The 25,891-nt window shown below is 43.3% G+C and overlaps 1 protein-coding gene across 1 annotated transcript in view; it reads right to left on the bottom strand.

Annotated features, from left to right (window-relative positions):
- Nucleotides 1-25,891, bottom strand: part of TOP1 (DNA topoisomerase I) — a 66,593-nt gene that overhangs the window by 15,451 nt on the left and 25,251 nt on the right. Inside the window, exons 3-9 of the mRNA XM_068700210.1 lie at nucleotides 20,297-20,399; nucleotides 10,163-10,289; nucleotides 9,503-9,561; nucleotides 6,713-6,808; nucleotides 5,359-5,434; nucleotides 4,246-4,343; nucleotides 409-524 (exon numbers count right to left, since the gene is read on the bottom strand). Coding sequence (XP_068556311.1) covers nucleotides 409-524; nucleotides 4,246-4,343; nucleotides 5,359-5,434; nucleotides 6,713-6,808; nucleotides 9,503-9,561; nucleotides 10,163-10,289; nucleotides 20,297-20,399 — 675 coding nt within the window. The remainder of the gene's footprint in view (nucleotides 1-408; nucleotides 525-4,245; nucleotides 4,344-5,358; nucleotides 5,435-6,712; nucleotides 6,809-9,502; nucleotides 9,562-10,162; nucleotides 10,290-20,296; nucleotides 20,400-25,891) is intronic.

The raw sequence follows: 25,891 nt of genomic DNA, 5'->3' as shown, positions 1-25,891 counted from the left end.
AAACTATCTAGTTTTGTTCCATTAATGCCACTGAACGATCACGAAATTAATTACAGATTATGGAAATTTCAATTCATAATATTGAAGAACACAAAGCAAGCCTAAAGATGACCAGTGACAAAGTAGCTCTAATTATGTACTGTACTGGTTACACAATGCTTCTCTTGGGCATAAGACCCCCTCTCACATTATTAATGAAGCTGACAGATTTACCACAACAGAATGGGAACAAGTTCATCTCTGTGTCAATTCAGCAGGCTGCTCCCTTTACTTCTACCAAGCCGTCCTTTTCTAAGCTGTTGAAGAACTTCTCTTAAACTAACCACTGAAACAAATCCACCTCCTCATCTCCTCAGAAAATTGCAACAACGCCCTGAGAATGCAAGCTGGAATTGCAGATTAACTCACCATCATAGTAGAATTTGACATTCTCAGGCAGAGGTTCATATGGTGGAGCAAACACAGGACCTTTATGCTCTAGGAACTTCCATTTAATTCCTTCAGGGTAGCGCTCTTCTTCCCACCTTCAAGAGAAACATACGAACCAGTATAATTAAGTTCCTAGTCTTCATTTTATTGTTATGTTGGTGTAAGAGTATGCTACAGAAAATTAGAAAGCAGTCATTACTGTGCCAGACACTGGCCAAGAACAAATATTCACTTTTTTTTTTTTTTTTTTAATAAAAACAAAAGGACAGCAACATCCACAAACAGAACACCTTGGGTCACAGATATCTGATACAGCATAGTCCTCACCTGCCACTTGCTCCTCCTTTCACAAAGACACAGCTGAAAAAGCTTAGAATTTGAGAAAATGAAGAATTCAGTCTCGTAAAGCATCAAGGATCATGCCAAATTATAGTCAGCTGTGATCTAACATCAGGTCCAGGATGCCTGCTCAGCAAAGCCAAACAACTGTAGTATATTATGCAGCTGCTTTCAGATGTGGACAAGTATCCCATTAAGGGCAGAGATAAAGAAACAGATGTTCATTTACGACCTAAATGAGAACAAACCTGCTTGGACAAGAAAGACTAAAACCTGCTTTGTCATTTTAAATTCATTGAAATTCTTTGGGTACGAAGAAGTGTTCTTGAAGAAAAGCAGAGTAGCAAAGAAAAAAGTAAACTTGCCTTGGAGCACCTCTATAAAAAGCGTTTTGTAAAGGACACATCAAGCTTCTCGACACAGCAAGGTAGGCGCCACCAATCCCACGTTCCAGCTGAACAAACTCACAGGGTCAGTAGTTCCTCTACAGAGGACAGAAAGGAGTCCCACCAGGCCCGCTTCCTCCCCCAGCTCCTGGTGTCCTGTGCCCAAGCCACTGACTCCGTACTCCTTCCCCTCTCCGCTTCTTCCACCATTACCAGAGCATTCCTGCTCCATACAGCTGGCACAGGATCCCCTGCTGAGACAGGCTGTTTTACCTTAGTGATCAATCAGCTAGAAGGCCATTAACCTGTCACAGTGCTCAGTCTTTGAATTACCCAGACCACTCTGTTGAGCAGCCACGACGATACAAGAAGTTTAAACTTCCCCCTCGTGCCAGCCCTATGGAGTAGTTTCCTTCTCAGCTGCTGCTGCACCCAGAAGAAATGCACACGTAGTGCAGTGCAGCTCAGGAAGCGTGCTGCACAATTAAATACCTTATTCCTAATGAGACGACATGGCCACTGTACAGAAGATGAGCATTGTTCGCAGAAAAGAGCTTCTGCTAGAAATTACTCAAAATGCTTCAGCAGTCCCTGTATATCGGTAATTTAGGAAGAATAACAACTGTAGGAGATAGTATTTTACTCTAGCTAGAAAGGCACCACCTTTGACTGAAGCACTAGACCTGAATTTTTTCTTTAGGTAAGTTAATTCTAAGGTAATTAGATAGCTGAAGCATACTACGCCTGTTGGGAGGGCTGTAAGGAAACATGAGATCCATACGGCGGTTTCTAAACCCACAACTACCAGAAAGTTTCCCACAAAGAGATCACAAATCATTTTCAGTCCCACCTCCACCTTCTTAAACCTCGTACATAAACATCAAGACAAAAGACAGAAGTGAGCCTCCTGAGTTCAGCCCTTTTTTTGGTCCTCATTTGGTTTTAAACAATAAAAAACCTGCCTGTGGTAGCTCTTGATCCTAGAGCAACGTTCTGCAAATGTTTTGGCAGGAGCAAGGAGAATGGTATCTATCAGGAAAACCACCTTACTAATTTCAGCAGAAACTGTGCCAATCAGTCACACAGGCTCCTTATTTAAACCTCACACCAAATCCAAGAAGGCCAGGGTGACTCAGGAAGGTAGTTTAGGATTGGTTTTCATTTGGAATGAAAACACAAAATTCTGACAAAAAACAGAATATACCTCAGGGATACGTTATTTCAAGGTAATTAACTTATTTTAACACAAGGTGGGAAAAGTGCTCGTAAGGTGTGCTTCTGGATCTCATATTTCACGCTGACAGGGTGTGAAAACGACCTCTAAGAAAGATCTCCACATGGTGATGAACAATGCCAATGCCTTGGGAACGGCTAGCATCAAGCATCCATGTAAGTGAGGATGAAAATGATCAAGGCAGCAAGCACTTAAGGAAGCAGCCAAAAAAAGCTATCAGACTTTCAGAAAATTGGCTCAGATGGAACATAAAATGCCCTTAAGAGATGCAATTGAAGTGCAGATGAAACCCTGTCCAGCAGACTTGCTATACAAAGCCACAGATGGATGACACGAACCATCAGCAGAAGGATGCAGTTACCTACTGCCAGGTTTTGCAAAACGTGCTTTCAAAGGCAGTTTTCCCCTCAACAGTAAGCACAAATCTCAGAGCTTAACACGTCTACCCGGAATTGTGCTGCCGAGGCAGATGAGGGGAGAATTGTAAGGCTTTCCAGCACAGCTCTGCTGTTGAAGGATACAGACTACAATAAAAGGGAGCTGTGGTATTAGTTATAGTAAAGTCAGACAGAACCAGCAAGGAGAGCTGACACAAAGTCAAAAAAGACAGATCATTAGGCTTAAAGAGACCTTCAGTGGCTTTCTCTCACTTCAAGTTCCTTCCATGTCAAAGCACATTGAAAATGTGCTGTCAGAGGGACCGAGGAAAAGCAGACCACTAAGAAAAAAAAATCAGAACAGTTACGGGGAAAGGCCTGAAAATGAAATTTCTAAGAAGACAAGTACAAAAAAATACTCAAGTGCTGATTTCTATTTGAGGAAGCTGTAGCAATCAAAGGAATATGCAGACTATGAACACTGCAGAAGATTTTTTTTTTTAAAGGTGAATCAATAATAGAGACAATAAGGGTGTGTGCATGTGCATGTGTACACATGTAAAAGACTGAGCCTGAAAGGATTTAAGGGAATGCCTTTGCAATCCTCTGACACCACAGATCTATTTAGAACTGCCAAATGATCTAAGGAAAGAAAATGCTCATGGAAACAGCTCTGAAAGGTCATAAAAACACATTACAGAAGACTACAGGAGTGAAGAAAACATAAACGCTTTTGAAAACCACATACACAGTAAATCCAGGGAAGTACTAAGGTCTGAACTTCAAAACATACAATAATAACTTCAAAACACACAAGTTCCTCAAATCTAGCATTAACAATAGGTTATATTACTGTGGATAGTTAAAAAAATAACTAGCATCTTTCTCATAGAGCACTAGTGTAGGACAACAAACCATGAAGTTCAGATCCATTAGAAAAGGCTCTAAAAATTTAAGTGCCAAATAAAACAATGTCAGTTAGTGATTTTACTTTAGGATTATGGGCAAGAAAGCACTTTCCATTTAAAGCTTATTTTCAAAATTAATTTTCCAAATAGCCCAAGCTTAACTGGCCACTTGACCAGCCTTTACTCTTGTGCCTGAGACAGGACCGGTTTTGAGAGACACACACTTGACATCCAACTTAAACAGCAGGGTGGACACTCAATGTTGTAGCCTTGTGGGCCAGGTTCTGGGCACAAGAACATCAGTAGCTAATCGTTATGGGTAGCCTCTATGTTCTACAGATAGAAACATTTTTTGTCTTTGGTAGAGCAAAAAAGGGATTTTCACTTCTACTTGAGAGGATGAACATCCTGAATGAGAAGTTTATTTAAAGCTTATCAGAAAAGTAAGCCAATTATTCAGAACAAATCCTCATGAATCAACAAAAAGTCAGATGTGCTTACTCAGTCAGCATGGGAGGTAACAGGGAAAGTGCAGGTGCAGAGGGTAGCAGAAATCATCAATATATAGTTACCATTTCCATTTTTGCTCCTCTTCTTTTTTCGGCTTCTTTCTCTTGTCTGCTTCAGGAACTTTCTTATCTTTGCTCTTAGCTTTCTTTGCTTTGCTGTCCTGTAAAATGAGTAAGAAGCTGTTAGAACAAGCTACCACATTCCACTCCTTCCTCTTCTCCCAGGAAAAGGTGCTTTAAAACTAAACAACCATCTCTTGGGATGCATTAGTTTGGCCACAAACAACTGAATTACCGAGGCCTAAATACCTAAGTGTGCTCTTAGACCATCTTCTTAAGTCAAAGTCTACTGCTGGCCCCACTTCAAAGTTTTAAGCCAAATTATTTTGCTATAGCAGTGGGGCATGTTAAGCACACAAAGCCAGTTATTGTGCCTCACCTGATAAGCAGCAAGTCTGGCCCACAGTAACACGATTGTTCAGTTATAGGAACACCCTCCTGGGCCTGCATGAGTTGTATCTACTCTGGCAAATGCTACAAAGCACAGCTGTAGCACTGTAAGGTGGCTTCTGGGAATGTATGGTATACGTTCACTATAGAGACACTTCTATTAAAAACTAGAGAATAAACCATGCTACCAGAGGCTGCCTGCAACATGTGCTTCACAGGGGTGGCTTTGCTAGATGCAGCAGCACAGACCTTTAGTCTCAATTTATGGCTAACCTCTCAATGCCAACTCCCTTTCCTAATTTCCATCCTAGGCTTCATCTAAAAGCTGTGTCTTTCTAGCAGCTAATCTAGGTTTCATCTCCTCTGTTTCTGAACTGTGCTACATCATTTGTGCAACTACCAGATACTGTTAATAAGGCTCCTCTACCCTCTACAAGCTTCTTAACAGAAAGACTGAACTGCCAAGAACAGGCTGTGAGTTCACATTCCAGAGGCATCTTCTCCATCTCTTGTTTTATGTCTAGGAGAGAAGCTTCTCCTGACTTTATCCATTATGGCACAGACAAGTTAACTCGCACAATCAGCGTGGATCTACCACATGCAGCTTTGTCCCAGGACTGGTCCCTGCCTTTTTTCCCTTGAATCAGATTGTCCCTGCTCTACATAATTCAACCAAATTGTCAGTCTTGCTTTTCTTGCAAGAAATAAGCTTGTCTTCTGCATTACCTCTTCATCCTCTTGTTTCCTTTTCTTTGCTTTCTTTATGTCTTCTGTTTTGATTTTCTTGGGTTTGTACTCAGCACTGTAAGAACAGAGACTAGCTGATGAAAATAATCAACTTTTGCGTATAAAAATAAAAGCATACACATACAAAACTTGTGTGCAAGTTCATAGTATTACTGGCATATTTAATCTCTAAAGAACATAATTTTGTGCCCTGCTCTTTCAGAAGGCTGAATAATCCCTATCCAGGAGAACAGCCTACAGAAAACAAACAAACACGGGCTGTTGCTGCAAATAATTGTCCAGAACTTTCAGACTGCTGAAGCACAAATCTTCCTTGAGGAAGAACCCATTCAAGAGCATTAGCAGCCACCCAGTGATTGCATGGGATGGGATAAATCAGCAAAAGCTTAGTGGCATGTTCCCCTCCAACCCGCTGCCCCTCTTCTAGTCATCAGTTTGGGATCTGCCCACAAGGCCCAATTTTTGCATCCCCCACTAGTTTGAACAATAGCAAAATTGACTGCTGGCAAATTCTTAATCTTTCCATTGCAGGCACAAGATGGGAGGTCATGAAAACTTAACAGAAGGCAGCAAATGATTACACAAAAGAAAAGATGTCACACCCGTCTCTCTTGGAAACTGAGAACTACCACATAGGAACAGAATGCTGCTATGGTTAAACTCCTCCAGCCCTTTAACTCGAGACCTCTAACGAGGTCACACCATCTGAAAGTTGGACGTACATGGATGGTGACAGATCACAGCACGATGGAGCAGCACTTTTATTTTACTGGGTGGGCTACTATATATCAAACATCATGTGTATTTTTCTTTCGATTTAGACAAACCCTCAGCATAACCCACAACGTATTTAGAACTTTTTAAAAGGGAATCATGTCAAGCAGCGCATGCAAACCTCCTCCCTACCCTGAATAGGCTGTCTGCATTTTCTTCCTCTTGAGCAGTTGTTCCCTCATCCAACAGAAGCCACTGCAGCCACTTAGCTAGCATTAATACCTCACTTGTTCAGGTTTAGGCTTTACAGTCTTCATCACTGTCTTTTCTCCATTTACCTTCTGCGTATTTTTCTCTTTATTATTATTATTTACTAACACTGCAGTAATTTCCAACACTCTCTGCAGAAGCAGATAATGGTATTTTTCCATAGACAGCACAAATACTACCCTTGCCCTGCTCATGGAGCTTCTCACAGAATAAGGCAACTGGTCTCAGATCTTCAGTCCCACATCTGAACCAGCACATGCTGAGTATCTGATCTCCTACCTGCTCCCTTAGTGTTCTGCTTTTAAAACTAAAGGCAAGCATTCAAGTCACCAGTACCCAGGCCACTTACTCATCATCTTCTCGAGGTCTCTTCAGTGGTTTGGAATCCTCTTTAGGAGAAGCATAAAATCCATCATCATCTGGTTCATCTTTAATACGTGGCGGACTACAAAAAAAAATAAAGGTGGTTCTAAACTTCAAACAGCAAGATTCATAGCAACCAGTACCAACTCAGTTTAAGAAATGATCATCTGCAAAAAAGACACATCCTTCCAGTTCTGGTCTGGGTTGTCTTCCTCAGACCCCAAACACCTGAGGTGCATTGTTCTCCGAACTTCCACAGAGAGCACAAGGAAAAAGCCTTTCAGCATCTACACATTTGCTATTTCTCAAGCAACGCCAGGATCGATTTCAACAAACAGCTTGGATTTCATTGTTTCTTTGAGGTTCTGAGTAAAAGCAACTGTAGCACTTCTAAAACAAAACTGAAATCCATGCATGTGTGTAGTCACATAGGGACGTTATGTAGTTTCAGCTCAATATCCTTACCGAGCCTGATAAAACTAAAAGATCGTCAAGTAAGTAGAGACTTGAAAGCTATTCTCCTGAATGTTTTGCCAACTAAATATTGAGGCATATGAAAAGCAGAGAAGGAAACAAAGATCTGGCAAAGGTAAATTGATTAGTCTATTTTCACTATCCAAACTGCGGGAAGCAAACAATCCTGTTCCTCTCAAACCACAAATATTAAATTAGGCTCAACGCTTTCAGCCATAATGTCCCCCAGACACCAGTAATAGCAGAAAAATACAGTATGAGTGGGTAGAGAGACTCTCTCTTTAAACAGGCTCATTATTTCTCGATTTCACAGAAGCATTTCACTTATCTTCATAAATAAAAAGACATCACAAAGAGTCCAAAATTACATTTTGAAGCACTTAGTGCTACTCTACTCAGGTACAAAAAGTAACAGTGCCATCTTGGGCTTTCCTATTCATATTCAATCCGAAATTTCTGTATCAAATTGACTCAGTTTCCAAGTCAACACACGCGTTCTGCGATTGGGTGGAGCGGGAGAAAAAAAAGCAGCATTTTGCTTTGTAGATCACAGACAGCAAGAGACATTCTGGAGTCTTATTTTAGCTGGTAATGCGCCCATGAAGCAGAACAAGACAGTTTGCTCTTTCACAGCTGTAAAGCCACTGCAGTGCTGGCAGATGCAACTCAGAGCAAACAGAGCCGTGCTACTGTAAGAAGCCATTTCTGTGGCATCACGTATGATCAACTAAGACACGAGTCTGCAGCACGCAGACAGTTGCAAAACATCTATGGTAAAAGAGATTTGTCCCATTTATTTTCTCTTCCAGGCAGAAACCTAGTAGTACTGTTTATTAAGCTGTTAGGAATTTTATCTATTTTAATACTGAAACATTTCCCAATGTTTTGCAATAGTGGGAAATAAAGCATGAAAATATTAAAAGAAAGGAGCTGTATGAGCAAGCTGAACCTTGACTTGCATTGTTCCCGAGGTTGTAATATTGCTCATCCTACCAAGTCTTAAAGAAGAAAATCAAAACCATCTGAACTTGTAAAAGAACATTTCAGCAGGAGAATAAGAATAATTGCCCTGAGCCAGATCTTGGCCTTCAAGAAGGCACAATAGTGATGATTCCTCCAGGCTTTTTTTTTTTTTTTTTAACACAGAAAACACTCAGACCAAAAGAGGGCCCAGTTACTTTGACGTGAGAACATCCAATGTCCCTGACAAGGCTAACACATGCATGAAATTCTGCCAAATGGTAGAGGTTAGAAAGCATTATAAAAATAGTCTCCTCCACCATGAAACACCTAAACATCATTGCTTTATTTCCAGAGTATCCTCCAAAAGGCCTGGAGAGGGCGCCTCTTTCCTGTGCCAAGCATAACTACAGAGTCTGCATTTTTAAACAGGAGTAAGAAAATGAAACGGATGAGGGCACATTCAAAATGTGGAAAGAATCACTAACAGGCACCGGCTAGACAGATGCCTTCTCCCAAACTCTCTGCATCCACAGAACATGGTGAGACAAGAAGATTTTTTTTTTAATTATTGGTTTTCTAAGTGGACTCAGAACTGGATATGATTGAAAACACGTCCTGAAAACAGATATGGACACACAGACACACCTATCACACCAGATACATCTCCAGTATGTCAGTGGACCAGATGCACTACCTTAAAAATGTCACTGGTTAAGTGGCAGATATTAGCTGGTCAAATATTAAGAAAAAACATTTTTCTAACAATTACCCACTTCAGGATTTTAATAAAGTTACTCAGTGATGACTGATCCAACACCTAAGTCCAGGAAGCTCTATAAGTAGGAGGAATTCAGCAGATGTTAGAATTTTTCTGAAGGCACCTCATTTTACATAACCATTTCCCTTACCTGGAAAGGCTTTAGCCTCTTGTCACTTACATGAAAGACACTCAAAGGCAACCTGGACTGCCTTTACAAGGTCCCATCTCCAAAAGACTACTCTCAGGATTCAAGTACCCATTTTTACAGCTACAACAGAGATGCTTTCTAGTCCAGCTATCAATTTTTCCATGGTTCAATCTGTTCTCAGCAGAAATCAACTATTTGATACTTGGACAAAGCCAGCATGTGCAGGCAGACACCAGGTGTTCAACAGCTCCATCTCTAGTTACTAAGTCAGTGGATCAATTACCAGTTCCCTTAGATGGGAAGGATATATCATCTGAAGGGGTCAAAAGAATTCACAATTTTTTCCCCAAGACCATGTGACAATAGTCAAAACCGAGCAACTAAAAAGCCAAAAATGCTACTTTTTTCAGATCATAGACCTTATTTCTTACCTGGAGAAACCATTTTCCTTTTCCTTCTTTATCTTTATATCGCCAGAAGATGATTTCATCTGAAAAACAAGAGAAGCAGGAGCTGATTAGCACTGCCCAGAGCACCTTGTTTTTCCAACATATATCACAGGCAGGATACTTAATTTGCTGAAGGAACCAAAGGGCACCTTTATCCCCTGCAGTCCTGAGAACAACATGATGCACCAAAGAGCCAACATTTTCTGTAAGTACTAGTTGATCCAGTATTTTCTGGCCCTTGACTCCCAGCTATGGAAGGAACTGAAGTGTGTAATCAGTCCAACATTCAGTGCTTGTCTGTTTATCCTCATACAGAAGGAATGAGATTAACAGTTTTTTTTCCTTCCTTGTCTCTGAATTTAAGTTTGGCAAAGTGAAAAATACTAACATGGAAAAATGTAAAACAAGCAGACGCAGCTCCACTGAGGAACTGTTTCCATTTCCAATACCTGCAGATAAAGCCCTTGTATCTTCTCATCTAGCACTCCACAAAACACATCTCTCTAGTCATCAGTGTTGGGATACCTCTCTGCAGGTTCATAAAAACTCTGAGGTGTAAGCCACCTGCACCCCACTGACTTTTCACCATACAGCAGTATAAATCAAAACCATCCTCTCATCTGTCCCACAGGAGACACCTACCTTCTCTTCCTTTCTCTTCTCCTTGTCTTTATCTTTGTGTTTGTCTTTGTGTTTCTCTGAGCTGCCATCTTTGTGTTTGGTTTTCTCCTTGTCTTTGTGTTTCTTTTCCGAGGAATCTTTGTGCTCACTGCAAGACAAGAGTGTACATTTGGGGACACTCGAAGCAACGTAACCAATACACTGAACCCCCAATGGTAAAAAGAGAGCCCACATCACTACCAACCCCAAAACATAAGTGATAGCCTGGACAGGACAATCCAAACCAGCCTCCTGCTACACGTCTTCCATTTTCCTCAGGAGGAAGAGGAACGCACCACAAAACCACAGCCACCACTTCCCACCAGGAAACCCCCGTCAGCCTGGACTGCCAACGAAATCCACAACTGCTCCGCTTGAAGTAGTACAACGCTTCAGGTTGAATTCCCACCATCTCTGCTTTTCTTCTTTACATCCACAGAAAAGGTCACTGCAATCGAGCTGTCCATCCTGTCAATGCCCATGTGAGCTTTTGTTCCAACAACAAGTTTAACAGCCCTCATCTCTGGAACCAAGAGAAAATCGCTGATCTCCACTGTTCTCAAACAGATGGGAAAACCAGAGCGAACAGGATATGCGGTGTCCTTGTGTTTATGCAAAGTCAAACAGAAAAGGCAGCAATAACGCCGCAGTCCTCACTCGGAGCTGTTTCTGGTGCTCCCAGAATCACTGCAGGCCGGGATGGGGACGGGCACCCACCAGAGGAGCTCTGCTAGAGCTCAGCCTGACATTACAGCACTGCTTGCCTAATGCCCCAAGTCAGAAAGGTATCTTTTTCGATACCCCCAAAGGAAAAAAAAAAAAGGTACTTTTTAAATCCAGTTTCATCCCTTTCTGATTTCAGAGACGTTTGGGTAAATTCAGAGCACATTTTCCAACTTTCCCCATCAACCAGAAAGCAAGCTAGGAAACATCCCTGCTTACAACTGAAAATGAGTTTCTTGTGGAATGACAGCTTGGAGCCAGAAAACGAAGAAATGCTCTCACCATACTCACGGTACAAACTGTAAGGACTGAGCACATGGCTTAGTCGCATTGCTGCAGAAGCCAAACAACGAGCCTGTCAATTCAACGTGCCTCAAATACACACCCATACATGATGTGCCTCCAACACACACCCGTATGTATGGCTGGGTGCACTCCGGCATCACGGCGGGCTCAAGCAAGCCACAGGCACAGTGGAAATTGGGCTCTCTGCTGCTGGGCATGGTTAGGCACCAAGCAAGCTGCCTTCCTCACGCTGGCAGTTCACGCTCCTCCTCACACTTGCAAGCTCCATCCCTGAGACATCCCCCTCTGGGACACTCTGCTTCTCCTTCAGAAGACGCAATTTAATGCAAAGCTGTACCAGAAGCAGGCAGCTTCCTTATTTTGGTTATTTCAACACTGAAGCGAAGCCCAAACCAACCTGGGAGAATACAGCCCTGGAAAACAGCAAGCCTGGAATGCCAGGGGGAGGTTTAACAAAGACATAGGCTTCGAGTCTTGTTTCTATAAAAAAACAGACTGCAGGAGGCTTGGATGTTTGATGCCTACGGAAAGCAAGCAGCATGTTAACCAGCTCCCTTAATGCTTGCGTGTGACTAAGAGGAAGGCAACCAGTCACAGACACGTCAACCCACACCCAGCCGCAGTGTAAAGTCCAGCGAGGTTCAGAACCTCACGTAACACCAGCACAAATGGCCCTGAACCTACGAGAGGTTTCAATTATTCAAGCTTAGGGTAGCGCATACTCCAATAAATACACGCTGGCCTTCCAAACCCAAGTGGATAAAGTAAGAAAATTAATCTCTAGAGGAAATCAGTACCTTCATATACTGTGTTGCATCAAAAGAGATCAGTAGGAAGAGAAACCAGTTTCGTTTTTAACTCTCTAGCAACTTCTCCTTACACTACATATAAAACCAAAGCGAAATGCCTAAACATTAAAAGGCCACTGGCAGTCTAGAAATTCTTGCAGACAGACGCACAGCACCACATGTTGGCTGTGAGTGAAGGTTTAACAACTGCAGACTATTCTTACCCAGCAGATCGTGTTATGTACACGGTGTGATCAAGACATGCAAGTACATACAGAACATCCCGACACTGAACCTCAGAAACCCAGGAGATGCCTGCTAGTCTTGCTCAGATTAGGCGTGCCAGTTTCTTTATCCTGTTTATTCATCGGTAGCTCAGACTCCAGATGCCCATTTCGTTCTTCCTTTGCTTCAACTAGATTCACCGAGCAACCAAAAGCACAAACCCCCTGGGTGTTAGCAATCTTTTTTAAACTCAAAAGTCTGGAAATCCTGACCTGACGCCTTGTTCTGTTATCTGTATGCAAGACAGGCACCTCGCTCACCAAAGATTAAAGTATTTCAATTACAAACGTGTACCATCATAGAGAGGAAAAACAAAAACAACGAAACACAGGGCTTAGATCCATCTTGCTTTCTGTAAGTCTGCTTATATCTCCTTTCTGACACTTTATTGTTCTTATTTGGTATTTAAATTCTACTCGCAACAACATGTTCTACTCCGTCAACAGTTTGCATCTCCAAAGCACAGTACCCACTGCCATCAATGGGGTTAGCTCTCTAGGGTACAGCTCATGACTGTGCCTGTTGCATTGGGAATTTGGAATAGAAAGATTTTTTTTTTAAAGGTAAGTTTTCAGAAGCACCATACTCATTCTCACTGGCAGCCAAAAGCACAAGCAAGCTTTCAGTGTGCTGAGTAGAGCCCAGGAAGTACACAAAACGTGACTAAGAGCAGATTAATAGATGGCAATCTACACCTGCAAAGCTAAAACTGACAGAGGCAGAAAATCCAATCGGCCTAGAAAAGCAGCGACAGTCTTTACGTTTGCCGAATGCTTACACGCTACTGCTGGAAGAAAAAAGTGCTAAAAACTTTTGGTGGCTTCAGTAGAAACCTGAATGATGTCCCTGTTCAGAGGCCACCATCACGGCCACCACTGAAAAGCAGTGTGCAGTCTGAAGCTAACATTTATCATCGCTGGGGTCAGAAGCTAGAAGGCTGGATTCCTGATTCAGTCCATCCTCTTTTTTTTTTTCCCCTTAAATAAATCACAAGACCATCCTTCCTCTTTGCTTTGCAGCAAGCACTGAAGCAGATTTCTCACTGAAGCAACACGGGCTCAGATAACCCAAGATAAGTCGGTCTCCGGTTTCACTCCGCAGCTTCGTTTTCAAAACAACGGCCTTGGTGGCCAGACCTGGGGCCCTGGTACGAGGCTGGAAGAAATCCCCCAGGTGACACGAAGAGACGAAGGCATGTGCTACTTGTCCCTGAGAGAGCCTGAAATCTGCGTCTCTCGATAAAGCTTGTTTGGGAACACACTGACAACAAAGTCATCAACCAACAATCCTAAAAGAAATGTTATTTTTCTCCAAAAGCAAAGCAAGTTTGTCACATACCAACTGCAGCCAGCAAGCTGAGCAGCTTTGGTCTTTCAGTTAGCTAAGACACTTATGCGAGCCTCCAGGGGAACACAATTTAACCACCACGCTAATCTCAAAAGAAAAGAGGAGGCAACAGGATGCCAGCCTTACCCTAAAGAAGAGGCTTCAGCCTTCCATCAGAAAGCTATTTCCAGACATCCTCAAAGCTATTATTAGGAGGGATTGGGAACAATTTAAAGATCCGAAGTCTGTCTTCCTAGCCAATTCAAAATTGGAGGAAAAACTCACTTTTCTTTAAAAGCAAACAAACAGAACAAGCGAATAAAAAGGGCTCGATACCACAGGCACCCAGATATTTTTTATCCTGTCTCAGAGCACTGCGGATCCTGTGCTGTACCTTCCTGCCGACAAACCAGCTGCGAGTCACTGAAGTGGGACAGCAAAACCCCCAGAAGACAGGGAATTTCACTGCACGGCTGGTGACAACACGCTTGTTCCCACGCTGTGTTAGAAATGCCCAGCCTCGCCGACAGCACCAGGCCTTCCTCGGCACCCCGGCCACGACAACTGAACAGCGCTCCGAGTTCCGCACCTCTGGCAGTGCTTAACGCTGACAACCTCCTCCATGTGGCATTTTGAACGTAAAATACAAGCGAGTAGGATGCCATAACCCCACCATGGTGCAGGCAGAACCAGGGGTTGCATCACCCGGGGCCCCCCCATGGCACTGGCGTAGTTCAGACCAAGGGCAGATGAGCAGCAGCACGTCTCCTAGCGCACTGCGGCCTTTTTGCTAGCGTGCTGCCTCGAATTTTAGCGTGAACAAGGCCATTGGAAGGCCTCAGGGCTTTGAGGCTGACGTGCACAAGGCGATAAACCTACCAGAAGCGACCCTCTGCCTGCAAGCACAGCTGCGGTGCCCGGCGAGGATGCCCGCAGGAAGGCAGGAGCGGGAGGCAGAGCGGGCACCTGGCAGCAGCTGCTTTGGCTGCGACCACTCGGGAAAGGCGAGAGTGGAAAGTGCTCCCAGAGAGCAGCAGATGTGCTGCTCATGGCTTCCTTCTCCAAACTGCAACAGCTTCGCTGTAATTCAACACTGAATTCTTCAGGTGCCATTTATGTACGTTAATAATCCCTTCCCAGGCCCTCTTCCATTTCTGCTTCAAAATCACAAGCTGGGAAGGATGCTTTATCTGAAGCGTCTCTTATTTCTCCTCTCTCATTTTCTCAGCTGTAATTAGCTCGTGGCTGAGAAGCTGCTACTAGCAAGCAGCAGAGCCTGCCGCAAGCAGAGCTCCGCTTGCCTCCTCGCTAACTGCTGCAGCACCACTGAAGCGTAAAATAAAAGGAAGCTGTGATTTTACCTAAATCTAAAAGCACAAAGGGACAAAGCCTACGTTACACGGCCCGTGTCTCCTTTGACGTAGCATGGGACTAATGGAAAAACGGGCTCACGTGCAGACTAACGCATGCCAAGGACTGGCTGGCTGTGGAGGGAGAGTTTCAGGAACAGGAGGCACCCCAGCAAAGGACAAGTTTTCAGCTGCCTTAGAGTGTTTTGTGCTCGCTGCTAGAGAGCTGTTGTATGGTGTTACAGGGCATGAGCACGTGAGCCTCGATGTTTCTCTGCTGGGATTTCAGCATTATGGTAAAAATCTGAAGCCACTTTTTCCCAGAGCTGGAGCCTTTCCTTCGGTGCTCGCAGATAAGAGATCAAGCTTTCAGCAAGGGGAATGAGATAAAAAGCTGCATTAATCAATAGGTGACAAAAATACTCGGAAGTCAAATTGACACCATTAAATGTACACCATTTGTGATTTTGTAATTTGTAATTTACACCATTAAATGTACACCAGTACGCCATTAACTGAAAAAGCAGAAATTTTTGCTGCTAGAAGGGATCGCGTTAGAAAGCTAATGGAGGTCAACTGCACTCAAGAGGGGGAGGAAAACTGAAGCATCCACACCAGGGGAACAGGGGCGCTGAAACCCCAAGTCAGATCTCTCTGCCTCTTCGTGCCCCAGATGCACACAGCTCCTCGCAGCTCGGGATCACGTAGTAAATCAGTCAGGAGGTGTGTGAGATGCCAGAGCTGAAATTTATTTTCATTCACCACAAGCAAATGCCTTGGATCTGTTTTTCCTAGCAAAACCACAAAACTCAGAAGATGCCAGTGAAGATCAGGTCTATAAATCCCGTATGTTCCCTGCTTCTGTTCATCTCAAGCTGTGATCACAGGAGATTTTGTAAACGAAGGGAATATGCAATCTGACAGAGGATTTTTTCCTGCAGCTCAGATGCCTGTCACACTGACAGCAGGGATCAGCACTGCGAGAGGAGCCTCTTTGCTCCCTTTCTCTGTCACAGCCAGTTCTGCACGGCGCCAGCCACGCTCCACGCAAAGCCCAAGACACCCAGCAGAAAGCCACTCGTTACTGGGAACACTTCGAAACCAATCTCTTGCACGCCTTGGCTTCAAAGGGACCATTATTTCATTATTTTACATGGCCTCCCTGTTTGAAATGCTCGTCACCCAGAGATCAGAAACCTATTGCCACATCAGATTTGTTTCATTGTATTTTTTTAACTACTGACATTTATATTTAATGAGTGCGTGTAGGGTTTTCTTTGGGGGATCAGGAAATAAAGGGTTGAGAAAAGGAACAAAAGAAAACACTTTGCTGGGTAGTGATTGCTTGATAACGATGTGGATTTATACTCTGAGTTTTGTTTTATGGGCTTTGCACTTTCTTGGAGGGTGAAAGATCTTTGAGAAGACCCTGATGAGGCACATGAAGGCTCTCCCAGTACACTACAGCTACAAGTGATTAAGATACAGGAGTGTCATCTTGTGAGTGGGAATGGAAGAAAGCAAGAAGCAAAATTAGGAAGTTCCACATCCCAGTCCACACACTTCTGCCATATGAAATTAAGATAATCTATTTTAGGTGTTTCTGGGATTTATCTTGACAGCGTAGATACTTCCTTCAAAGTCTGGATACAGGAAACATTTTTTCGGAAGTTTTTCTGCCTTGTTGACGTAGGTTTTATTTTAAAAAGCTTGTTTTAGTACCAGGCAGGAGATGAAATGGTGAAAATACCACAGACAGACATTAAAAATGATCTGCTATGGATGCAACCAGACAATGCTCTAAAACTGCGTACAATGCGTGACGCAACACCAAACTTCTCAGCGAGCAGTCAGGGGATGCTTCACAGGCTGCACAATGCATCCCACAGGTACAAACCCAAGCTTCTCCAGCAACAACGGCTTGGATTTCTGCTAACACACAGCTCAATCTTTTTAAGAGCTAAAAAAGATACAGAACATCTCCTGCATCTAAAAGCTGATGACTGGAAGTACAGAACGGAATTTCTCAAGATTTAAGTGCAATTCTATTAATCCAAGAAATTTTTCTAAATGATTCAGTTTCAGTTTTAGCAAGAGGTTTGTATCAAATGCTGTAAGAACTCCCCATACAGGTAGAAACCACTGGAAAATCCCACATTCTTGGTGCCTTGTAAGTTGTGTCTAATTTCTAGTGGAGTACCAGCTATTTTCACTCACATTTCATTGCCAAACGCAAAATGTATGGCTATTGGGATTCTCATTAGCAGGGCAGAGCATCTCAGAGCCTACCAGCCACTGCCTCTGCTCACCTGCTGTGCTTTACATCTTCCTCCAAGGACTCTGTCTTGTCACATCACAGCAAAGACAACCCTTTAGACAGGGGACAATTCTCCAGTATTTCCCTGCAAAGCAGCTCCCTCCCCTCCAACTGCTGGTAAAAATCAAAAGCTATTAAAAATGGCAGAGTGATCAGTAGTCCCCTTAACCTGTTCATTGCGAGCTGTCTGCTTAGCAGTAAGATAGTGAGAGGCACTTGACAGTCAATGAAATGATTCCCAACCATTTCACACCAGTTGCACAGTCACAGAGGACATCCTAAAACCCAGACTTCTCATTTACTCTTGGTTCTGTCCAAGGAAGTAGTTTTGCACAGCAACCATATTAACAGAGCGATAACTGAAGTTCATAGAGGAGCATGTGCAGGACCAGCAGGAGTTTCAGGATGGATGCTGTTGGTTTTTGCTCCCTCCCAGGCTCACGCTGTGTTTAACCACCCCAAGTTTTGTATTAGGCTGAAACTCTGCATTTTAAAGACAGGACTTCTAACTGCACACTTGTGCAGCTTGCTCCGGTCCTTCCCCATCCTGTCCTGTAACTCACTAGTCTGCCCTCTGCCATCCTTGGAGTCTCACCTTCCACATAACACTTGGCAGTCATTGGCCCACAAGGACATGCTCCATTCAGATCCTTCCAGAAGCTCCCCTCTTTAATTCCACGCTCATCACAGATCTTCCTCTACCCCCATGCTGTGAGCTGCTGGGCTATCTCCTCCATAAGACAATTGTTACCTAACTCTAACCCTTACAGGCACAGCTTAATATTCATGGAATTACACGCACGACAGCTGAATCAAAAGACTCGGAGAGGAAGTGCTTAACTTTCAATTATGGGGTCAGTTATTTCTAAAAGGTTTGTTAGAAGACAGCTGGGCTTGCATTGCCACTGGCCACGTGCCTTGTGCATGACTGAGCACGACTGGGGCAGTGCAGATCTTAGAAGACTCCTGAAGGATGGATCCAAGCAGAGCACTGCACACGTTTCTGTGTACGTTATCTTCCCTGAATGACACCTCCGTGATTCAGCAGCCCAATACATTAATTTTTATGGTGTCAGTTTTAAAATGCAGGAACAACTATAGGAAAGCGTTGCAAGCTGTGTGCACCCAGCCTGGGGAACTGTCCCACCTCGTGCAGTGGCCTAAGGGGCAAGGCAATATCATGTAATCTCTTCCCAAAATATGCCTCAAAGAACAACCCTGCAAAACATGCATTCACTCATGTTATCCACACAGGTGCGTCCTTCTATGACACAAAAATGTAGTACATTGTGCTCAAAGAACAAACGAATATTTAAATGAAAATATCTGGAAGCTTTAAGCGCAGTGTCTAGAAAAAGTGCTACCCTTCTTAAAGGGACTTTGAGGCAATGCTGAAGGGAGGGAGGAATTACTTTACGATAAAGAATGTTTACCTGTCAGCTCATGACAAAGCTACAACTCACACAACACATTAGCCGTTCTTATCTCCTTTTTAATGTTTTGTTATTTATTATTTACACAATTAGCACTGGGCAGCTTTAACTTACAAGCCATAATTAGTTGGTAAAAAAATATTTCTTCCAGTTAAAAATATCCTTCCACCTCCTACACAGAGAAAGCCAAATCATTAATGAATTCTGGAAGTTTGAAAAGATCGTGCTTACATTACTCCTTACAAAAGAATGTACTTTGCTAAGATTGCAGGAGAATGGTTTCCAAGTGAAGCAATAAGCACTTGGAAATGTGAGGCAAAATCAGTTTTGGGGAACATGCTTGAGTATAAGAAAAAACAGAACACAAAGCAATAGAGATACATGAGAAAAAAAGTGCAAACAATGCGTCCAGAGCATTTAGTCTTTGCCGTGGAAGCCAGTAAATGCTGCAACTTAATTTGCCTAGAATTTTTTTTTGCTGTCATCTATTTGTGAAGAAGAAACTAAAGAAAGCTGTACAACTTCTTAAAAGGTCACAGAAAAAGTGTGACCCCAATAAAACAAAGCCACTGGTCAGCACACCCTCATTTTTTTCCTTGCTTCTTAATAGAAATTGTTAATACAGACCATTCATTGGTTTTTAGTTTGTGTTGTCACATTTGCACAGCCATTATTTAATAACATTTGCTTGGCCATAACAATCACTCCCTGCCATTCACCAAGTGCTGGGACAGAAACTTACCCTCCAGTGCCTGATTTGCAAATACTCACTTGCACGTCAGGAGTTACAACTAGGAAAGCTTCTCTGTGTAATGTCCTGTGTGTGACACCGCTGCCCCACACTGCGTTACACCAAGTCACCAAGGACAGACCTGCATATTCTGGTTCTTATAATTCACCCAGCACCACTGCAAGTGCCCCCCATCACCACAGAGTAAACAAATGCTTATCTTATGTTCAGTGTGGATGATACTGCAGGTGCGTCCCGTGACACACATTCCCCAGCCAGTGGCAGTGCAGTTGTCATTCAGACCAGACAAACCAGCAGGCAATCCTTTCAGATTTATCATCTAACCCAGCAGCTGAGACGTGCTCATAATGCCTGGCAAATGTAAAAAGGATTGCCCCACAAGCTGCCTGACAGCGCTGAGATATTCAGTCGTTATAGGAAAAGGCCAAGGACATTGCCATCACTCCAGGGGACCATTTTTCCAGATGCCACTAATTATTAGGAGGCTGAGTAGTCACATCAGGTTCATCTATGCTAAAACAGCAGGGCTTACAGCAACACTTATGAGTGCTCCACGTTTCTGACAAACAATTGCAAACACACAAAAGATTACGAACAAAATTCATCAGTCTCCAGGAAGATGAGGTTAAACTAGTTTTCACCTTCAGTCACACTGTGCTACATTAATCTTATATACAAAAATATTGGATCCCATTTGCAAGATGCACAGCTTAAGCTACCCATATAGAAATGCATGCAATTACATAATTTAGACTTTAATCACCTACACTCACAAATTCTGAGAGTGCATGAGCAACAGAGGTTTAACCTACGAGTGTTTGGTCAATTTTTTCCTCACCTATTACTGTGCTTGGACTTTTCCCGGTCTTTTTCCTTGTCCTTCTTGTGCTCTTTGTGCCGGTGTTCTCGGTCTTTGTGTTTATCTTTGTGTTTGTGAGAATCTGCAAGCAGAGAGGCAAAAAAAATTAAGAAATGAAGTCGGGAGAAAACTCCATGCCTCCCTCATGAACCTCTGCATGTTTCCCCACCCCATTCCAGTACTTCGTGAGATGCAAAATTTGAAACAAAAATCTTAGTTTTCAGAGCTCCTAAAAGGATTTATTGTTCCTGCAGGACAAGTTAATTTACCTTGGCAACAGCTGCGTTTATACGGTCCTTAGTTCAATGATCTTTAAAACCTTTACAGACCCTGAAGAAACACGACCCATTTTGTGAAATAGTTAAGTATGGCTACAGCAAGTTGAATCTTTCTGCATAGATGGGAATCCTAGCTTCCTGTGCCTGTCAGTATTTCACGTCAAACAGATTACAAGGGTACAGAAACCGAGCATAAAGCTGAAACGTTAGGCTTGCTGGACCTAAAATGTAGCCACTATTTCCACAACTATCTAGTCTAGACAAAGAGTACCAACTCTCCCTCCCCCCCCTTAAAATCATCTTATTTTTACGCCCACATGGCATGACAGGCACGCAGCGAGGGAAAGATCAAATGATGAGGAAAGAGGAAAACAAAAGATGGAGGAAGAAAAACAGACAGAGAACTCTCTCCTCATGCCGTCTCCTGCAGGAGACGCTAGGAGACACTTACCTCCCTTCCACAACAGAGCCCAGACAGTGCAACGGGAGAGCTGGAATGAGCACACGCTGGTGGAAACCCACCTACACAGGTCAGGGCTGGTCCAATTTAAGTGACGAGTCAGAAATAGGAGATGGCACTCAAGTGAGCGTACACAAACACTGTAATTTTAGTGGTATCCATTTCTACTTCCAGTAACATTTTCCATCCTCAGTGACAACTGCACCATGCAATAAACAATGAGGTCCTCCCAAAGCACCAAAGAAAACAAGATCCACCAAAGCCAAAGAGCAACAGAGCTGGAATTGTAACTTAGCACTGACACGCATTTTGAGGCCCATAAATGTTCTTTTTAAGTAGATCAGGGAGGAGCTGAAGCTGAATTAGCACCTCAAACCCAGGACAAAAGGTGCAGCCACCTACAGTCAAGGTCACTCCTGTAAGCCATGACAAAACACTCCCCTCAACTTCTCTCTTTTTTTTTCTTTTCTTATTTTATACACATTTCTCAAGCAACTAAAATTAAATAGCTCTTCAGGATACCTAAAAGGCTGTGATGACTTTGGCAACTGCTTTCGGATAACAGTGCCAGCACTTCCACCACAGATCTTGGATGTAAGGTGGTAATGATTAATTGATTGTAAAGATGTTAACATGCCTCTAAAAAGACGACTGCCCCCATATGAGAATAGGGAACTGCAACAGACGGAGTTTGAGATTTCCACAGTCACAAGGGAAATGCATTGCATTGCCAGGAACCGCCTCATCCCGCACGTCTTTTGCCACAAGTTCACTTTTCTCCTTACCTGACACCAGTGCTTACAAACCCCAAATATTCAGCAGGTTTTTGGGGGCAGCCCCCCCGTTACACATTTCTGCAGATCGCAACCTGCTGCTGCCCTAACTTCAGGTGTTGCTCTCACACACCTGCAGTAAAACAGCACAAACCAACACACGAGCCTTGACGTTGAAGCCTGCAACTTGCCTTCTGCCTCGATCCTCCCAAAGCTGGCAACACTTCCCGGTGCTGCCCTACACACCATATACACGTTTGAAGAGCACGATTGAATTTTCTGTGCTTTGATACCCAGGGATGCGCCAGGATCTGTGCAACATTTGGCGTTCGAGCATTACCAGCTCAGAGTTTGCAAGTACCCAAACAACAAAACCCATTTCCCAGCAGTCGCTAACGAACTGTGCGGGACCTGACACCTACGCTCCCTGAAGTGCCAAGAAGCAATTTCTTGGTACCCTTCTCCTTCCCACCAGGACAACACACATTTCACTGGCAAAAGTGTTTTCGCAGCACATTTCACACTTCAGATTCTTCAATTTAGCCAGGAGCTGGAAGCTCAGGCTGTTTGCAAACTGCCTGCATTTTATTCCACAGAGTTTACTCCCCAGTTCCTAAAGCACCGGCTGAAGCGAACAGCCATCCATTGACACCTGATGAGTAGGTAAACCACTAGAAAAAACATCACGATGCTATACATAGAATGTGCACACTCATTTTACCACATGCTCATTTTTTAAGGGAGCACAAACCAACACACAATTTTTGTTCCAACAACAAACTGATGGAAAACGTGTGCGACTATTCAATGCTATTCTCTTTAGAGCCACGTGATCATTTTTTTGCAAAACCCCACAAAACGGAACAGTCTTTTCCTTTTATCTCCAGATGCCCTTCCAACTGACTTGTGCTTTCCAGCTGAAATTGGTATTTGCTTTTGAGAAGTAGTTCTAGGACCATAGAGTCACTGGAGTCCAACAACGCAGTCCTCCACTCTGCTGCCAATAACTCATTCCTTTCAGGCAATGCATGCCTGGTACAGGAGTGAAAAAAAAAAGTTAAACTAGCTCTGCTCAGTGGCATTTGTCTTCCCTAGCTTCCCATTGCTGAAAGACTTGTAGCAGAAAGGCCTTTTTATAGAGGTGTTCTGGCTAAAAGGCAGGCCATAGCGGCTGGGCAACAGGAGGTTGTGTGCATGGTCTTGCAAGCAGAAGGGGAAAGGTGGCGGGAGAGCTTTAACCTGACTGCAGGCAACACTGGATACGTACTGGGCCTCTCAACACACCGGACCACACCTGAAATTCAGTACTTCTATGCAGGCAAGCATGCTACCTCCCAGACACATCTCCTAAGAATTAAATTACTCTGGAATATTTGCCTAGCGCTCAGACTCGCTGCTGTTGCTTTCTGACACCATGCCATAAGGTAGGCTAAGACTGAGAACTTCTAAAGCTTTTATTAAATAATCTCAAGCTGACACATGAACATTACCAGAAGGCATTAAAGCTCTCAGATTTCTTTTTTTTTTTTTTTGAGGGTGGAGCTGAATGGAGTTCAGGAGACTGGACTGCTAAGAAGGACGCAATGGCACGTCATATATTTTTTTCCAGACTGACTTTATCTCACAGACCAAATTGATGGTTATTTGGTGGCTGACAAAACAAGTTCAGCTCTTCCAGTTTGTGTCCCCACTCCACAGAAACCAGTACGACATCCAGTATGACATCCTCTCCACCGCATTACACATGCAGCAGAAAACTGAATTTAGAATGAAACTTTAGGACACAATGGAGCTCCTCACAGCAAACCTCATTAATACAGAAGCAATCAATGGAAACGCTCATGACTACTGTCTGTATCTTCTTTGATGTGCTTAGCGTATCCATTCCTAAAAGCATCCTTCAGCCTCCAGTAACTCTCCCCCAGCTTGCAGCCGACCAGCAGTTGACTAGATCCAGCCTCACACGAGCTGCAGTGAGGTCAGGCACTATCACACACATTTACATTTGTTTCCTGCCTTTTATGTCTTTCCTTATGTCTGCTCCCTCTCACGCTAAACAAGGAGATAAATGCGACCGCTTCTCCAGGAGCACCAGCAGACTCCGCTATCTACTGTGAGCAAAGTTCAAATGCCCAAACGCCCGTGTGACATTTAAAGGATTTCAGAAGTCAGTGAGTCTCTCCAGCCCCAAGGTTACAGTAGGGACAGGGGTTACGCTCACTGGGCAGGGATCCACCACCCCTAAGGCTCTCCCTTTGGTATCCACTAACCCAAACAGAGCGTTTGGCATCTCTTCTGTTCTAGAGAGCTTGATGTCTCTGGCACTGGATGCCTGTCTGTTAGTGCTGAGCCTGGTATGTCTCCAAAAGATTACCGCAGTCCCCCTGCTATTCCTGCCTTTCCCTCTGCACCTCCAACAATCACGAGCAGCTCTGCATTTCTGTACGTTGATTCATCTTTGAACTCTGTTTAATTACAAGGACGCCTGATTTAGGGATGGGAAATTCTAAGCACTTTTGGTTTGTGGCCCTGTTTTGTCGTCTTCCTCCCCCCCCCGCCATTAAGTCTCTGGGGAAAGGCTGAGTCATAACCCTATTTGCAATACTTGTATACACGTATTACTGGAACAGTGCAGTTTTACTCTTTATCCAGGAACAGAGCTGTAAAAGGCCAGGCATCTATTTAACTACAGCATGACGAGAAGAGAGCTGCAGGAAGAGAAATCCCTCCTGCGGCGGGCAGCCGGCACCTGGGGAGGCAGCGTGCCAGAGCCTCCTCCCCAACAGGACTGACCCTGGCCTTAACGGGCTGGGCCGGCCACAAAACCAACGTACAGGGAACTACACTCCTTTAATTCATACGAAAAAATCGTTTGCTTTTAAAATCCTTTTGAGCATTTTTCTCACCCCGCTCCCCCAATAAAGTTTACTTATGTATGAAGGGAAGCAGGCCTACTCCTTACGTTAATATTTCAGTTTTTGTGGCAACATTTCTAATTAAACCCTGAAATTGCATAGAGGGACGTAGGCTCTTGAACAACAAATCAGTATAGTTAGTATTATGATCTGGGAGAATATCATTGGCAGTTTGCTTTAGAATCATCTTTTTCAAGAGCTGAAAAAAGGCTGAGAGCAACAATCTGGCCCTTCTAATTTCTCTTAAACTAAGTGAGATAGCTGGCAAATTAACACCTGGTAAATCCAATTCCTCATCAACAGGAGCTTTTTTAGCTAAATCTATTAGCCTTCCGTATTTGCTGTCTTTGTGTTCATGTTCTTGTAAGCTTTTTCAAGTACAATTTTAATACCTTATCAACCTGCTTACAGACAGGTTTCTGCTAACAGTCTGTTCTTCTGTTATATTTTGCTAAGTTTTGGGGATAAGGGATTTTTGTATTTTTCCTTCTGGTTCCAGCAATACCCCACTTGTTTCTCTCCATTAGACAGCCTAGAAATACCTCAACTAGTAAGTATGCTGATATTTTGTCTGTTCAAAGCACCACCTATACTGATGTCCAAAATGGCAATTTAAGCTTACTTGATTCTTGGAACTGAAATCTGTCTCCAAATCCGAAGACATAGTATGAAGAAAGGGGGGAAAGTCACAGTACCATGTCAAAAAAACATTTTAACTACTTGTTACTTCTGCTTTAGAAAATGGGCTTAAATTTCTGCCCCAAGGCCAGTGCCTTGATACTAGTTACAGGTTACAAGAGAAACATACGAGCATTTAAGAAGTTCTCAGAATCATTGGTATATGTGAGTGTGGTGTGCTTTCTGTTACCAGGACTTTTATCCATCTCAAATTTGAAGCACAAGCAAGAAATCCTTTGCAATTGCAATAGAGGATGTACTGTGTTACAGCAGGGGGATTCTACGTATGCAACTTTTCAGTCTCTTCTTTGGAAAGGGGAAGAAAGTCTTAAAAGAACAAACAACAACAACAAAAAAAAACACTTCAGTTCCACTGTGAAATTATGCAGCTTAAAGAGACAATTCAGTAACACTGAATTAGTTTCAAAACCTGGTCAAACTGAAATCTTCACCTAAGAAATTGGTGGTCT

This window comes from Anas acuta, chromosome 16, assembly GCF_963932015.1.
Source record: "Anas acuta chromosome 16, bAnaAcu1.1, whole genome shotgun sequence".
Classification (NCBI taxonomy): Eukaryota; Metazoa; Chordata; class Aves; order Anseriformes; family Anatidae; genus Anas; species Anas acuta.
The sequence above is the reverse complement of the archived record's forward strand: the minus strand, read 5'-3'. Positions and strand labels throughout refer to the sequence as shown.